This window comes from Caretta caretta, chromosome 14 (assembly GCF_965140235.1).
Source record: "Caretta caretta isolate rCarCar2 chromosome 14, rCarCar1.hap1, whole genome shotgun sequence".
In the NCBI taxonomy this organism is placed as follows: Eukaryota; Metazoa; Chordata; order Testudines; family Cheloniidae; genus Caretta; species Caretta caretta.
The window spans coordinates 470,204-486,324 of record NC_134219.1 but is presented as its reverse complement, the minus strand read 5'-3'; the positions used below and the strand labels follow the sequence as shown (position 1 = coordinate 486,324).

At 46.8% G+C, this 16,121-nt stretch overlaps 1 protein-coding gene across 3 annotated transcripts; it reads right to left on the bottom strand.

The window, feature by feature from the left end:
• Nucleotides 1-1,616: 1,616 nt before the first annotated feature.
• On the bottom strand, nucleotides 1,617-16,091 carry RFNG (RFNG O-fucosylpeptide 3-beta-N-acetylglucosaminyltransferase). 3 transcript variants are annotated; one of them, XR_007352458.2, is made up of 10 exons: nucleotides 15,503-16,091; nucleotides 13,291-13,858; nucleotides 12,036-12,084; nucleotides 11,452-11,554; nucleotides 10,855-11,008; nucleotides 9,350-9,435; nucleotides 9,096-9,261; nucleotides 7,553-7,638; nucleotides 7,159-7,315; nucleotides 1,617-2,213 (listed from the first exon to the last, which is right to left on the bottom strand). XR_007352458.2 is itself a non-coding variant. In XM_048817793.2 (10 exons), exons 3-10 carry the CDS (start codon nucleotides 13,786-13,788, stop codon nucleotides 7,249-7,251), a joined length of 1,209 nt encoding a protein of 402 aa, XP_048673750.2. In that variant the 5' UTR covers nucleotides 13,789-13,858; nucleotides 15,017-15,232; nucleotides 15,503-16,091; the 3' UTR covers nucleotides 4,573-7,248. The 3 variants fall into 3 exon arrangements, 2 of the variants coding, with proteins under 2 accessions (XP_048673750.2, XP_048673748.2); XM_048817793.2 differs by lacking the exon at nucleotides 1,617-2,213 and adding an exon at nucleotides 15,017-15,232 and having other exon boundaries at nucleotides 4,573-7,315; XM_048817791.2 differs by lacking the exon at nucleotides 1,617-2,213 and having other exon boundaries at nucleotides 4,573-7,315.
• Nucleotides 16,092-16,121: the final 30 nt, after the last annotated feature.

Genomic DNA, 16,121 nt, shown 5'->3' with positions numbered 1-16,121 from the left:
TTGAGCATGAGCTTTCGTGAGCTACAGCTCACTTCATCAGATGCATACCGTGGAAACTGCAGCAGACTTTATATACACACAGAGAATGAGAATATGAAACAATACCTCCTCCCACCCCACTGTCCTGCTGGTAATAGCTTATCTAAAGTGATCAACAGGTGGGCCATTTCCAGCACAAATCCAGGTTTTCTCACCCTCCACCCCCCCCACACAAATTCACTCTCCTGCTGGTGCTAGCCCATCCAAAGTGACAACTCTTTACATAATCAAGTCGGGCTATTTCCTGCATAGATCCAGGTTTTCTCACATCCCCTCCACCCCCATACACACACAAACTCACTCTCCTGCTGGTAATAGCTCATCTAAACTGACCACTCTCCAAGTTTAAATCCAAGTTAAACCAGAACATCTGGGGGGCGGGGGGGTAGGAAAAAACAAGAGGAAACAGGCTACCTTGCATAATGACTTAGCCACTCCCAGTCTCTATTTAAGCCTAAATTAATAGTATCCAATTTGCAAATGAATTCCAATTCAGCAGTTTCTCGCTGGAGTCTGGATTTGAAGTTTTTTTGTTTTAAGATAGCGACCTTCATGTCTGTGATTGTGTGACCAGAGAGATTGAAGTGTTCTCCGACTGGTTTATGAACAAGTCTTGGGAGACAGGCCAGTCCTTGCCTACAGACAGCCCCGCAACCTGAAGCAAATACTCACCAACAACCACATACCACACAACAGAACCACTAACCCAGGAACTTATCCTTGCAACGAAGCCCGTTGCCAATTGTGCCCACATATCTATTCAGGGGATACCATCACAGGGCCTAATAACATCAGCCACACTATCAGAGGCTCGTTCACCTGCACATCCACCAATGTGATATATGCCATCATGTGCCAGCAATGCCCCTCTGCCATGTACATTGGTCAAACTGGACAGTCTCTACGTAAAAGAATAAATGGACACAAATCAGATGTCAAGAATTATAACATTCATAAACCAGTCGGAGAACACTTCAATCTCTCTGGTCACACAATCACAGACATGAAGGTCGCTATCTTAAAACAAAAAAACTTCAAATCCAGACTCCAGCGAGAAACTGCTGAATTGGAATTCATTTGCAAATTGGATACTATTAATTTAGGCTTAAATAGAGACTGGGAGTGGCTAAGTCATTATGCAAGGTAGCCTGTTTCCTCTTGTTTTTTCCTACCCCCCCGCCCCCCAGATGTTCTGGTTTAACTTGGATTTAAACTTGGAGAGTGGTCAGTTTAGATGAGCTATTACCAGCAGGAGAGTGAGTTTGTGTGTGTATGGGGGTGGAGGGGATGTGAGAAAACCTGGATCTATGCAGGAAATAGCCCGACTTGATTATGTAAAGAGTTGTCACTTTGGATGGGCTAGCACCAGCAGGAGAGTGAATTTGTGTGGGGGGGTGGAGGGTGAGAAAACCTGGATTTGTGCTGGAAATGGCCCACCTGTTGATCACTTTAGATAAGCTATTACCAGCAGGACAGTGGGGTGGGAGGAGGTATTGTTTCATATTCTCTGTGTGTATATAAAGTCTGCTGCAGTTTCCACGGTATGCATCTGATGAAGTGAGCTGTAGCTCACGAAAGCTCATGCTCAAATAAATTGGTTAGTCTCTAAGGTGCCACAAGTACTCCTTTTCTTTTTGTGAATACAGACTAACACGGCTGTTCCTCTGAAACCACTCCAAATTGATTCCCAACTGACTGGTAGCTGTCTGGCGTTGCAAGCTTCCACAGGGCTATTGCCACTCGCTTCTCAACTGTGAGGGCTGCTCTCATCTTGGTATTCTTGCGCCTCAGGGCAGGGGAAAGCAAGTCACAAAGTTCCATGAAAGTGCCCTTATGCATGCAAAAGTTTTGCAGTCACTGGGAATCGTCCCAGACCTGCAACACTATGCGGTCCCACCAGCGTGCATGTTTCCCGAGTCCAGAATCAGCATTCCACCGCATGAACCTGCCCCATTAGCACCATGATGCCCGCATTGCCAGGGCCCATGCTTTGAGAGAAGTCTGTGTCCATGTCCTCACCACTCTCGTCACCGCGCTGACGTTGCCTACTCGCCCGGTTTCGCTTTGCCAGGTTCTGGTGCTGCATATACTGCTGGAGAATGCGCATAGCGTTTAACGTGCTCCTAATTCCCAAAGTGATCTGAGCGGGCTCCATGCTTGCCGTGGTATGGCATCTGCACAGAAAAAAGGCGCGGAACGATTGTCTGCCATTGCTCTGATGGAGGAAGGGGCGACTGATGACATGGCTTACAGGGAATTAAAATCAACAAAGGGGGTGGCTTTACATCAAGGAGAAACAAAAACAACTATCACGCAGAATGGCTCCCTCAAGGATTGAACTCAAAACCGTGGGTTTAGCAGGCCAATGCTCAACCGACTAAGCTATCCCTCCCTCTGGTATGTCAAGCAGGACTGAATCTCCATTAAAGTTTTCAAGGTGCCCCTGACAGACCTCACCAAAACGATTGTTGGCCATTGATTTCATGGAGGGAGGGAGGAGCAAATGAATACAAAACAAATCTGGTCTATTTCTTGTTTTGATCCACTCCATCTATCTTTTACATCTTTGGCTGGCAGCAGACGGTGCAGTAGGACTGCAAGCCATCCACATCTCATGGCTGCTCGTCAGAAGATGGTACAATAGGACTGCCTGCAGGACTAAAGAGAATGACCTGGTCGAGTCACTCCTAATTTAGTCCCTGTGCCCATGTCTGCCCAGGTGCTCCTGACCAACCTTACCGAGGCGGCCAGGAGCATCTTGGACACAATGAGGATGGTTTTCAGGCCTATTGCACCGTCTGCTGCCACAAGGCAATGGGTTGCTGCTGCTGTGTAGCAATGCAGTACCGCATCTGCCCGCACCCAGGAGACATAAGGTGACAGTGAGTTGAGCGGGGTCCATGCTTGCCATGGAATGGCATCTGCACAGGTAACTCAGGAAAAAAGGCGCAAAACGATTGTCTGCCGTTGCTTTCACAGAGGAAGGGAGGGAGGGAGGGTAGGAGGGCCTGATGATATGTACCCAGAACCACCCGCGACAATGTTTTTTGCCCCATCAGCACTGGGATCCCAACCCAGAATTCCAATGGGCAGCGGAGACTGCAGGAACTGTGGGATAGCTACCCACAGTGCAACAGTCCGGAAGTCGACGCTAGCCTTGGTACTGTGGAAGCACTCCGCCGAGTTAATGCACTTAGAGCATTTTGTGTGGGGACACACACACTCGAATATATAAAAACAATTTCTAAAAAACCGACTTCTATAAATTCGACCTAATTTCGTAGTGTAGACATACCCATAGAGAGAGACTCCTACTGGCTGAAGCCTACAACCTCATGCTAAGGGATCTGCGCTCTGCCTCGTAGCAGCTGAAGAACTCACAGCACAGGGTGAAGGGAAGCAGAGAGCAAGCACAGGCCCACTATGAGGCCATAAAGCAGGAGCTGGCAGCTCCAGTGTGGGCAGGGTGGAGGCTGCTGACAACCCCCTGCTGAAGCACTGCAGTGAGTAAGATCCCAATGGTGTGGACTTTTATCTGAAAATGAAGGGAGACAACTATTCCTACCGGGCTAAGGTGGCCAATCCCAACTACAGGGCAGCACTGGTGTGGGCTGCAGAGACAGCTATGATGAAGTCCAGGAAATCAGCCAGAAGTATCTAGAAACTACTTAACCCTCAGCAAGTGTCCAAGCTGGCCCCAAGTGCCTCCTGGCAGCCATTGTGGGGGTGGAGCCCCTCAGCCCAGTGTCTTACAAGGACTCAACAGGCATCATGCAGCACCTACAGGACAATATAATACACTGGACCAATGGTCAACAGCCTCAGCAAGCAGAGCTCATGGGGAGAAGGTAACAGAACCACAGCCTGTCAGCTGCTGCACCGTGAACTGCTTCATGCGATATGGTGAGGGGTAACCATTTCAGGGAGGAGTCCAGGGTCTGCCTCTGGCACAAACTGTGGCATAGGGACTGTTCGGTCACTGATTAATGCACATGCATCTAGCTTTACTTTAACTTATTGCTAGAAACAAAGGGCCATTTCTGATGATTTCTAACTCAGCTATTGGCTCCTGAGGGGCATCAAAGCTGCTCTACGTTTTGGTCAATGCTTCAAACAGGTGTTTGGCAATACTGCACAAACTAAATGGGAAGGCAAGAGGATGCTCTAATATTTCTAAGCCCCTCCGCTCACTCAGGTTTATTTTTATCTAGCAGTAATGAGAGTGCAGGTCTGGCAACACCATTTAGTGCACTGCTTCTCAACCCTATTTCTCCCTCCCAGGACCCCAAAACTGCCTAAATCCCACAATTCTTTGCAGCCCTTTGGAGGCTGAAGCAAGAAATCATAGGTGGCTTTTGATTTGGCAGAAGTTTGGGGGCTGGTGGATGTTGGGTAGGGACTAAGTTTGACGCAAGGCAATAGTTGCAGGGTGTGTGAGGCTCAGGGCAGGTTGCTGGTGTAGAGTGTTAGAGATTTACTTCATATATTGCTACTGATGTCAGGGAACTTAACAGAGGACACTGAAAACCTGGCCCACCTTTAAATATTTATTTAATTAAAAGAAAACACTTTAGATGAGACATACCAGATAGTCTGGAACACTCCCATCTTATGGCAGCAGCGGCTACCTTAGTAGAAACATTTATGAAAAACCTTAAAAGGAGCCCAAACAACAACTTGTTAAAGGTCAGTGCTCTGCACTGCCATATAGGAGGCATGCATTTCTTTTCGAAGTCCAGCCTATAGGCCTTTCCGTTGTGGGCATGCCAAAGAGGTAGCATGCTCAGCCCTGGGAATCAGGAAGAGTATTGGACCAAACTTTTAAAACTCCGTCCTGGTGCTACTGAAATCAATATGAGTTTTGCCATTGATTTCAATAGTAGTAGGATCAGGCCTTAGTCTTAACTGATCTGTCACATGTGGTATATCTGGCAATTCCAGGGCAGTCCATGGACCAAGAACAGATGCTGCAGTAAAGAAGCAGTTAATCAGCATTTGGAGGCACAGAGTCCCATTAATGACTCGTTAATTTATGGAATTCTTTGCCACAGGAAGACAGGCATTGTGGCCAACTACTTAAGATTCAAAAAGGACTGGATATTTATATGGCTATCAAGAATATCCAGTTGTAATTAATGACAAAATTTTTGGAAGGGATATTATTCAGGCTTAAGGGATCAGGAGGAGACCTAAGGTGCAGACCGATTATTCCGCATTATGGCATCTCCTGTAGCATTTGGTTCTGGCCACTGTCTGAGAAAGGAGGCTGGGCTAGATGGACCACTGAGCCGATGCAGTCTGGCAATTCCAGTGTTCCCAGCCTGGCCTCTTGGCCAAAGAATGGAGTTAGTGCCACATCAGGAAGCATGAAGGAGGGCAAAGAAGGGTCACAACATCTGAGAAGTCAGAGAGACAGATTCAGGATTGTGACAGCTAGAAGGCCGGGACCTTATCCCTCAGTAGAATTAGTCTCTCTAGAAAGCAGCAAAACACGCATGGCTAAACCCTAAAGGGTCTTTGTTAGGGAGAGATGGGAATAATCCTCTTCAGAAAGAGTTACACGACTCCATGAAGCCTCATGACTGCATACCTGAGAGGTGTGCCTATACACTCTACCCACTTTACAAATGAGAGAGGTCACATGACTCAACCACGGCCACACAGTGCATTGGTGGCAGAGACAGAATTAGAAACCAAGAGTTCCTTCCTGACAGCTCCATGCTCAGGTCACAGTGCTTGGAATTACAATTTGCCAATATGTAATTCTGCTGCTTTCCCCCCCATTTCAGTGTTAGTCATTAGGACCAGGAACCAGTGAAGAGCCTGTGAAAGGCCCATGAGACTAAGGGAGGGTCTTGCAAAGTAATTTTTGACACTGCTCTTCCTAACCATGCCAGCAATGGAGTGTGCAAGCCTCAGTGTGGACTAAGAGAAAAACAACAGACTTTTGGAGTCCCTTCTTTCCCCACGCCAAAACCAAACTCCTTTTCCTTTGCAGAGCACTGGTAAATCCTACAGCAGAAGCTCTGCAGACAAGGGGCTGAGCCCCGCATTTGGAGGGAGTGTGCAGGCCTTTCTTCTAGCGCACCTCTTCCTGGCTGGCTTGCGGAGGAAAAGTGAACACAGATCTTCCCCAGGCCTGGAGCTCAAAGGTCCATTTATGTAACTGGCCTGGGTGATCACACAAGTCCAGTCAAAGGCCGCAGATGACAGCACCTGAGGGCACTGCAGCTAACCCAGGTTTCTCCTCCCACATAGGCTTTGGGATCCAGCAAGACTGCAGAAGCAGGAAGGAGGCTGCAGGCTGTTTTAGCGACCCAGGATCAGATGCCAACCAGGCACCATGCTGTGGATTACACTGGGAGGAGGGACCTAATAGTATTCCCACAAACATCTCTCTCAGTATCAAACTGCCAGGAAATAGTATGAGCCAAGACCAAGCACCTTTGGATCTGTAGCCCATCATGGAAAACCACCACCATCTTCCAACCAGAAAGAGATCCAAGTGTGCTCTCCTCATGGAAGCCAGACTCAAGAGACCAGGGGGGCTAAAGGAGAGAACATATGCTTAAGAGGTTCTGATGTGGTCCTCAGCCTGTCATGCAGGGCAGACTGGCATAATTTTGTTCTTGGTAAACACATCTCTGCCTCACTGGAAGTGCAGATGTTTCAGCTAAATTCCCACACAGCTCAGACATTGGGAGAAGAAAAAATAACAAGTTGTTCCTGAATCATTCTGCTTCCAAGGGAGCCAAATTAAAAATCCCTCGCTCCCCACCATGGGCTCTACATTCTGCCCTGGCATCTCAGCAGCACAAAGACTGATCCCTAGAAGCCCTATTCAGAACACTAGTTCCAGTGCTATGATTCCAGGCACTGCATTCCACTCTAATTTTAAGGTACAAACATACATGTGATAGCCACAGGGCTTTTAACTAGCAAAGCATGGATAAAACCAGACAGGAAGTAGGAGGGGGCGCTTAACCTTCGAGACATTATAAGAAAAGCTGCAAGATCAGAGAGCAAAGCGTAAGAGAGTTTCTTCCTTGGGATATTTCAGACAGCAGCTGATGAGGCTCACACTCCTGCCATGGGAATGAAGTGATCGGGGGATCTTACTTTTGTAGATTTTTCTTGTTCATCTCCAAGAAAAGCATCCTGTCCAATCTTGTGCAGGTAAGATACCAAATGTCAAGGTTAGGTCTGAGGTCACAGTATATTTTTAGTGGGACACCAGGTAGTGTCAGGGTAGAGAAGACAATGGACAGATCTGAATCTGTGAAAAGAGAAAGATGAGAAGACAACATGAGATATGAGTTCATCAGTTTGGGGACACATCAGCTAAAACTCTTGGAACGTTCATACGTCCCAAAACTGCAGGGAAATTGGCCATAACCCAATTGGAGTGTGGAGGCAATACAAGAAATGCTGACCCAGCCTGTGTGCTTGAGTTTTCTGGAGTCTGTAGGTATGGACAGAGCAAGCGGAATTTGTTTTGGAAGCAGGTACTCACCGGGTTGGATCTTGCTGCAAGCCAAACACTCCTGCCACACTCACAACATTGTGTTTGTTCTCAGGGCCCCCATAACTCAGGGTGACCTGAAAAAGCAAATGTAAAGTCAGAACCTGAAACATAACGGAGAGTGACTGAGTGGAAGAGGTCTTAATGAGGGATAAGGAGGAGGATCTAAAGGGAAAGAGATGTCCTAGGTGCTCTGGGTGTCAGAAGTTACACATAAAAGGTGATTGTCATAATGGTTCACTTAGGATAGAAGCCTTTTGAGAGAACCTGCTGACCATCCAAAGCAGAACAGGAAGAAGAAATCAGAGTGAGGGAGACAAGAAAAGCTTAGATAAGCAGCCTTGGAGGAGAAGATACCACCTAACCAACTATATGTGTAAGCTTTAGAGTGGCATCCATTACCATAATGTCTGAATGCCTAACAAAACAGTAATAAATTCATCCTCACAGACACTCCTGTTAGATCAGTCATATTATCCTCATTTTACACAGTGGGAAAATGGAGGCACAGAGAAGTTAAATGACTTGTGCAGGATCACACTGTGAGTATGGCAGAGCTGGCAACAAATCTCTGAAGCCTGAGTCCAGTGTCTTAACAATAAAACCATTCTTCCATACTGAGGCTGCATTACACATTTCCTAAGTCTAAAACCTAGGAGTTCAGTTTTCTGATAATCTTTACGAACAACAAGATTTTCTGATTAGCTGTTAAAGTTAGTCTCAGGAGAAAGGGCAATCACAAAGGGAGGGCAAGATTCATCACAGCTTACTTCTGGTGTGATTACAGCAGACCTGAATGTGGCCCTGACTGTGTTTGCCTAATAAAACTGTTAGAACAATTCAAATGAGTGTTCTGTGGGTGGGCAACTGTGTTCTTGTTTAGGGCGTACGTAGATAAGTAGAGGAGGAATTTTAGTTTGAGGCACTTTACAGCACCACCTATTGTCCATCAAAGAAGATGCTGTAGAAGTAATTATTTCAATACTCACAACCAATACTGAAGAAACCTCTTTAGCAACTTAACACTTGATATGCAGACAAGTCACTCTCTTAAGAGAGTCCATATAATTTAATATATGATCAGACAGACATTTAATGATGTCCCCATTACTGGTATGAATTAAAGCTGAGGCTGAATCACTTTGCCAGAAGAAAATGCACATCTCTTGCTTTCATAGGTGTAGTGTACATTCGTGTGCCTCAGGAATGGAAAGGAAGAAGACAGAGGTGGTAAGGTAACAGCATGCTTGGGGCTGGAAGGGACAGTCAGAGAAGGGGAGAACTAAAGGTGACCCAGCTGGCCAGGATGGAAATGTGCCTGTTATCCAAATGCAGGTGGTGGACATGGGACTGCCCTGGTCAACTACATAAGCAGCTTGGAGTAATGGTGAGATTACAGGCCTGATACCATCTGCCTTTCCTGGAAACCAGGGAGAAGGTAGCTGCACCTGCAGAGATGGTTTCTTTTGATCAGACTGAGGAGCATCTCAAAGGCCAGGGCCTGCTTTGAGCAAGGCATGAGGCTTACCCTTACCTGCTGCAGCACTGTCTCGCCTTGTAGTCGCTGCAGATTCTCCAGATGGGAATGGAACAAGGGGCTGTGCAGCAGCTTCACTTCTAGCAGCCCCTCGATGATGTAACCGATGGTGCAGTCATCAGGAAGACGGACCCTCTCTGCAGTGCTGATGAAGTTACCCAAGCTGTCAGGAGAGAGGATGGAGATGGAGAGTCAAATGCACCCTTAATCCTATCAAAGCCATGGGGTCTCTGCTACAGAGGTGCATTTACCTGGCCCAGGGACTCATCTTCAGGGCAAGGCCCCTGCTGACACAGAACCCTGCTCCACCTGTGGCAAACCAGAACTTCACAGTTGTCTAGTGAACAGCAAAAGCAACAAGAAAAAAAGAGACTTGTTAATGATACTCAGCTTTTCCCATCTGCCTGGGTAGGGAAAACGATCTTCTGCTCTGCAGCACATTGGACACATTCTCTGAGCAAATATCTGGACTTTGGGCTACCCCTGCCTCTTTGAACTCCTGGAAGCTAGACATTCTCTCATCAGGCAACTCTTATCACCTTGCAGCTGCCCAAGATAGAGATGCTCATGTATCTTGTGACTGAGACACACTGGGACTCCAGGGAAATGACTGCTCAATACTGGAAGTGACCATTCCCAGCCAAGTCACAGAGCGTTGGTATAATCCCCGGAGGTTAGCTCAGGATGGCAGCAGACGAAGTACTGGGATGTTTCTCTTCTAGAAAGTAAGCCTGACATTCAGAGGACTCTACAGTTTTGACTGGACTTTTCCTGCCTATACTGATTGGCTGTCTGCTCCGGCCCTCTCCCTCCTCGCTTCTCCCTTAATCTCCTCACATTAGCTTCATACCACACTTGTCCCTCTTACCCTCTTCTCCCGTGACTTGTTCCCTTCCTCTTCCCTGCCCTTCAGTGTCCCCTTTCCCTTCACCTTTATTTCAATTTCACAGATCCCCTCCTAACTACCTCCCTCCACCAAAAGCTATGGAACTAACATGATGTTTGCTGCCATCACATTGTTCACTCTACTTCTGTGTTCTACCCCTTCCCCTTCCCTCTGTCTGTCTTGTCTGTTTTGATTGTAAGGTCTTTGGGGGCAGGGACTGGCTACTACTGCTGTGTTTGTACAGTGCCTAATACAATGGAGTCCTATTCTTGGTTAAAAGAAAAGGAGTACTTGTGGCACCTTAGAGACTAACAAATTTATTTGAGCATAAGCTTTCGTGAGCTACAGCTCACTTCATTGGATGCATTCAGTGGAAATTCAGTTTTTCCACTGAATGCATCCAATGAAGTGAGCTGTAGTTCAGGAAAGCTTATGCTCAAATAAATGTTAGTCTCTAAGGTGCCACAAGTACTCCTTTTCTTTTTGCGAATACAGACTAACACGGCTGCTACTCTGAAACCTATTCTTGGTTGGTATTTAGGCATTACTGTAAAAACATGATTAATAATCATAAGTAAAGGAGGATCAAGATGGTAGCTCCCAGAACTGAGTGGAGATACCTGAAGAAACTGACCTGGCTGAGGGGTGCTAAGGGAGCATTCCTCACGCCCAAAGGTTGAAGTAGGGAGAGCCTGTTCTCCCCCAGCGACCCGTAAAGGGAGAAGAATCCCTGTTCAGCTCACAAGACCATTTGTAAATTGCAAATTAACTCAGAGGTTTTGTACATGGGATGTTGTGAACTGTTCGCCTTCTTAACAGCTCGGAGGCGGGGGGAGGGGGATAGAATGGACAGTTACAGAGCATGCTTACTGATCCATCACTCCGGACATGGTCAGCTGCCTCAATGGGGTGGTCCAGGCTTGGCCTCCCCACATATACATCCTGGCTGTGTGAGAAGGCAGACAAGAGACGCAGGAGATTCTGTGGATTCACATAGTTGTCATCATCCACATGGCAAAACCATCTGTGGACAAAGCAGGGCAGACACAGTCACTCAGCCGAGGCACTGAGGAAGCGATGTAAAGTTTCTATGTACTGAGTTCTCTCCAGTGAAGATCTTAGTCTCTCAGATTTGGGATAAAGCGACTGGAAAAAAGAAGCCCTCAGACTGAAAACGCAGAAGTTAGAAGCCAAAGTTGCCAATACTTCCCAACTCTAGGAGAGAGGTTGAAGTCAGTAGCCCGCTTGTGAGCTCTTCTTCCCTATAGCCTTTCACCTGACTCTTGTGTATAAGTGCTTCTCTTCCTGCTGCTACCCCTTCCCTATGCTCATCACCACCACCCTCTGGGATCACAGCCTGGATCATGCTCACTCACTACTGGAATTAGAAAGAAGAATGTTGGGACTTCCCTTGAACTCCGCATTGGAGTGAACAAAGCTATAGTTGGAACAATGAGTCTCACATACTTTCTCCCAGATTCGAGGAATTTATCGTATTCCACAGACATCTTGCAGCAGAGTGCCTGGCGGGTGTGAACAGCAGAGCAGTTGGTGTTGATCATGTGATCTCCTAAGAAAATGAAGGTCAAAATGGTCAAGATTGGGGTGAATGCATAATCTGGGAGAGAGAGCATGTGCACATCTTGAGCACAAACCTGAAACATGGACATGGTGCACATGCAATATACATGTAGAGAGCTGCATGTAGGGTGTGTGGTGCTTAGAGAGTGAGCATGTAGCACATAGGGTGAAGAGCACGTGAATATGGAGCTAGACCGCAGGGAAAGTGAATCATGTACAGGGACAGTGCACAAGGGGGATTGTGAACATTAACCCTCAAACAGTTACACTGAAACTTACAAACAGAAAGGAAAAAAGTGAATGTGAAGATTAACCCAGTGAATGATGAAGTTCCTACAAATCCAAATTAGGAAAGAAGAAAACATCAATCACACGCACAGCACAGAATGAGGTCCCTCGAGGGAGAGGATGGCAGCAAGTCAGCATCCATAGTCAAAAGACCAAGTGTGCATTTGAACTACATGGCTTACCTGCTCTTAGGCGCAGTTCACGGTCCTCCCAATCTGTGAATATAAACGTCTGTGGGAGACACAAAGACATTAGGAAAAAAGGGGCTTCCCTTTCCAAAGATTTCAGAAATGGACAGATTAATTTTAGCTTCACCCAGTCCCCAGTTAGAACTGCCAGTAATTTATCTAGTTATTTTTCAGTGGCCATTGTGAAAAGAACTGGTGTTAACTTGGTCCGTTGCCTATTGGATTGGTTTCTACATCACAAAAACCACCAGCATATTCGGTATTCACTGATCCCTCACTGGCAATTTCAGCAGAGAATCCAAGACAGAAGTACCCTCCTGTCTCAGGGCAGGGCTGAGGCATCCCAAGTTCAGGAATAAGCTGTTTTTCAGAATTTTCTTCCTCTGCAATCTCCTCTTCCACCCCATCCTAAAAGATAGCACACCCGCTTGACTGGATATTTCCCCAGATAGTCAGTGGGCCTAGAGAAATCAACAGAATTCTGGGGAAGAATGAAAGTAAGGGTGAAAAGATCCAGTTGGTAGCAATATCCTGCCCCAGACAGATGGAGAAGACTCATAACATCTGGATAGGATTTTATTAATCTCCACAAATGCATTGAAACTTCTACGTTAAGGGACAGATTCTGTGCTACATCTCATACGAAGACCCAGTCACTGTACTGAGGAGCGTATAGTCTGAAACTATTGGCTCAGACACATCAGCACTAGCATCAGGAATTGTGGATGACTATGCAATGGCTCCCTCCAAGCTTGGCACATTTTCTCCAGCTGCAGCTTCTCTCTGGACCTGTGACCTGTAGCCTTTTATTTTAAGTGAATTTAGGGATGCTATCTTACACCACTGTGGATTCCGCTCTGGTTGCTAGTTTCAAGCTCAACAGAGTCTGCCTTGAAAGTTTTATTAGTCACACGCAAGGTTATAATAATCCAAGCATATATCAATCCCAAGAACACTCCTGCACAAGTTACAGACCCCAGGCTGCAAGAAGACAGATTGTGCATCCAGACTAATGTTCTACCATCCAGTAGCAGCTCATTTTAGGCTTTTGGTCCGATGGACTATTTACAGAAACTCAGTTCCTAATCCTGCAGGAAGAACAGGTTTAATGAACTGGTAGGGAATACACAGAGTGAAATTGCAGCATGACCATGGAGGGCAGTGGGATTATGGCAGATCTTGAACCTGCAGTCACAGAGAGGGGGTTTCCCACTATAACTGTCCTATCCCTGTGAGGAAGCTCTCTCACCTGTCTTTTGACCTGCGAAATCCAGGTTTGGAAGAGCAAGTCCAGCCTAGTTTTATGATACTTTCTTGTCGTTTTCACAGCAATAAAAATATCCTTCAGCTCCAAATTCTCCTTAATGGAATCACCTGCAGGTCCATGGTGGTCCTTCAACATAGTGTGAAGAGAACTGGTAGGGCTCCCATCCTGCTCCTCAAGTTTCAGGCTGGCTCCCCCAGCATGTAGGCTGTAATCCCCCCATTTTTCTACAGTTTCATCTTTCACACTGTGTGCATTATCAGTTCCCTCACTGTCCAAATTGTCTGTTGAGCTGGGATCTGCCTGATGGTGGTGGAACTCACTTTTGCAGGAAGCATTAAAAGGAGGTGGTGGACGGGGTTGTGGATATCCCCTATGTCTCCAGTTAGTCTGGAATTTGGGGATTAGCAGGAGAAGGAAAGCACAGAAGGTCACGGACAGCAGGAAGCAGATCTTATTGAGTCCAATGCAGGAAAGTGTCATTCTTCAGCCCCCAGGGCCCCTGCCATGTTGCACAGTTGGGACATTACGTCACATAGAATGGATCACAGCTCTGCAGGAGAGAATAAGAGAGGTTGAGGGATCTGTGAGACAGACTTGCAACACAGTCTTGGTATAATTTTGTTTACAAACCACTGAACCAACAGAGCTAGGTGTGTTCTATGCCTGGAACATCTACTTGCCTCTGCCCCATGAAACCTCACTTTCCTCTTTTACATCCTACCTCAAGACACTTCTTTTTCTCTAGCCATCCTTTCCCCAGTGCACATACATTGCTGTCCCTAGTCACCATAGCCTCAGCACTATCCCAGTCATACGAACACCAACACCAATTCTCAGTTATAGGTACTGCTGTATTGATAATTGTATCTCTGTCGCTCCCTGACCTTGTTTCAAATCCCTTGCTTGTTGCTACAACAGTAGACCATTAATTGTGTTTTGGGGGCTTTTATCAAGTTATTATTCACTTCCACTGTAACAGCTGCCATTAAAAACTTAACTTTTTATTAAACACACAGAAAAAGGAAAAACAGTTAAAGCATTTGAAATTTAAGGAGCTAAGTAAAATCTGTATTTAAAGAACTTCCCTTATTCTCTTTCTTTGTATAGTTTAAAAGGGGGAAGTCCCTTGTTTGATCTTCTTTTTAAGTGGTATTAAAGATGATTTTAACTGTCCACGTTGGGGACAAGTGAAAAAAATAGTTTAGACTGTCTTGACTTGTTCCCAGTCAAACATTTTAAGGCCAGAAGGAACCATGATAATCCTCTGCGTCTAGTCTGATCTGCACACAGGCACAAGAACCACACCTACTAATCTCTGCATCAAGATCATAGCTTTTATTTGAGCCATAGCACATCTTTCAGAAAGACATCCAGTCTTCACTTAAAGCTGTTGCTGTTTCCTTCAAGACAAAACACAGATGAAGGGAGAAAGAAAAACTAGCAAAGGTAGAAAGAGCACCTTCTATTCAGTGGAGTTTTCTGTGTGTAAATCAGTTGCTGCAAAGTTATAGTCATGCGGTCTTATTAGACGCTCAGATTTAGCAAACTTTTACTAGTTGGGCTAAAACCATTGTTTACAGCTTGCCTTTTTATTACAACAGTGTTGCAAAAGATGGATTTGTCTTGGCTGGCTAAACCAGACTGTGATTAGATAGAAGACCAGTAGGAAATGATAGGAAAGAAAAAAGAAGAAGAAGGAAGATGTCACCCAAGAAATGGTGTGGTCATAGGCAGTTCTGTTTCACATCCCATGTGGAGTTCAGGATTCAGCAGAACCAGATGTAGGTGCTGAGGTCACCGATTTCCTCTTTTTCAGGGTCTATGTTAGAGCTCCAAGCAGGTGGCAACAGCCATGACTGTAAACCTTGTTCTTCACCAGCAAACTGTTCTGTCCACAGGCTCCTAAACAAGTTGTCGAGTGACCCTGGAAAAGCACCATCCAGAAAGGTGCAGCAACCTTTCCTCATTAAAATTACTCAATTAAAACACACATACAGTGATTCCAACTAGAAACTGTTTTCCTCCACTTTTCTTCTATTTCTATAATACTTCAGCTTGTTGTTATGCCAACCTGGGACTTCCCCAAAAGTGTCAACCCCCATATTAAACACATTCAGGTTGTGTCAATCTTTTTGTTTCACTTTTTGCTTGATCTATAAATATTACAGAAGAGGCTGAGCTGGATGCATTTTACCTTTCATCTGTTTGGGTGGCTTGGGACATTTGCCTTGGCACAAGCGTCCTCTTCTGTCGGGTCAGATCTGTGTCCCTGAGAACCCATGGGCTCCTTGGGGCTGCGGCGCTGGCCTGTGCATTGCAGGGTGCTCCCCGTGCTCTCGCTGTCCAGGATGGGCACAGCAAGCACCCAGACAGACAGAACATGGAACAGTAATGCGGGTCACCCTCAGCGTCCTGGAGAAGGCGCTGCGGGCTCAGGTGGACGTGGGGGTGGGGGGCACTGCACGTTGGGTGGGGGATGTCCCGGGGGCACCGCGGGTGGGGGATCACACGGGGTGGGGGAATATCCTGGGCGGGGGGGCACTTCACGTTGGGCGGGGGACGGCCCGGGGGGCACCGCGCTCGGTGGGTCTCGTGGGTACCCAGGGGGGCACTGCAGGCTTCGGGACACCCCGGTGGTCACTCCGGCCAGACCGTGGCTTCTCCCAGCAGCTGCCCGCCGCGCTCTCCGCAGGGAGGGGTGTCCCCCCCCGCCCTTCCTCCCCCCGTCGGCCGGCTCGGAGTCCGAAAGCTCCCGAGCGGCAGAGGGGCCGCGGGCCCTTTAAGGGCTTCACCTGCCGGAGCCCAGGCTGGGC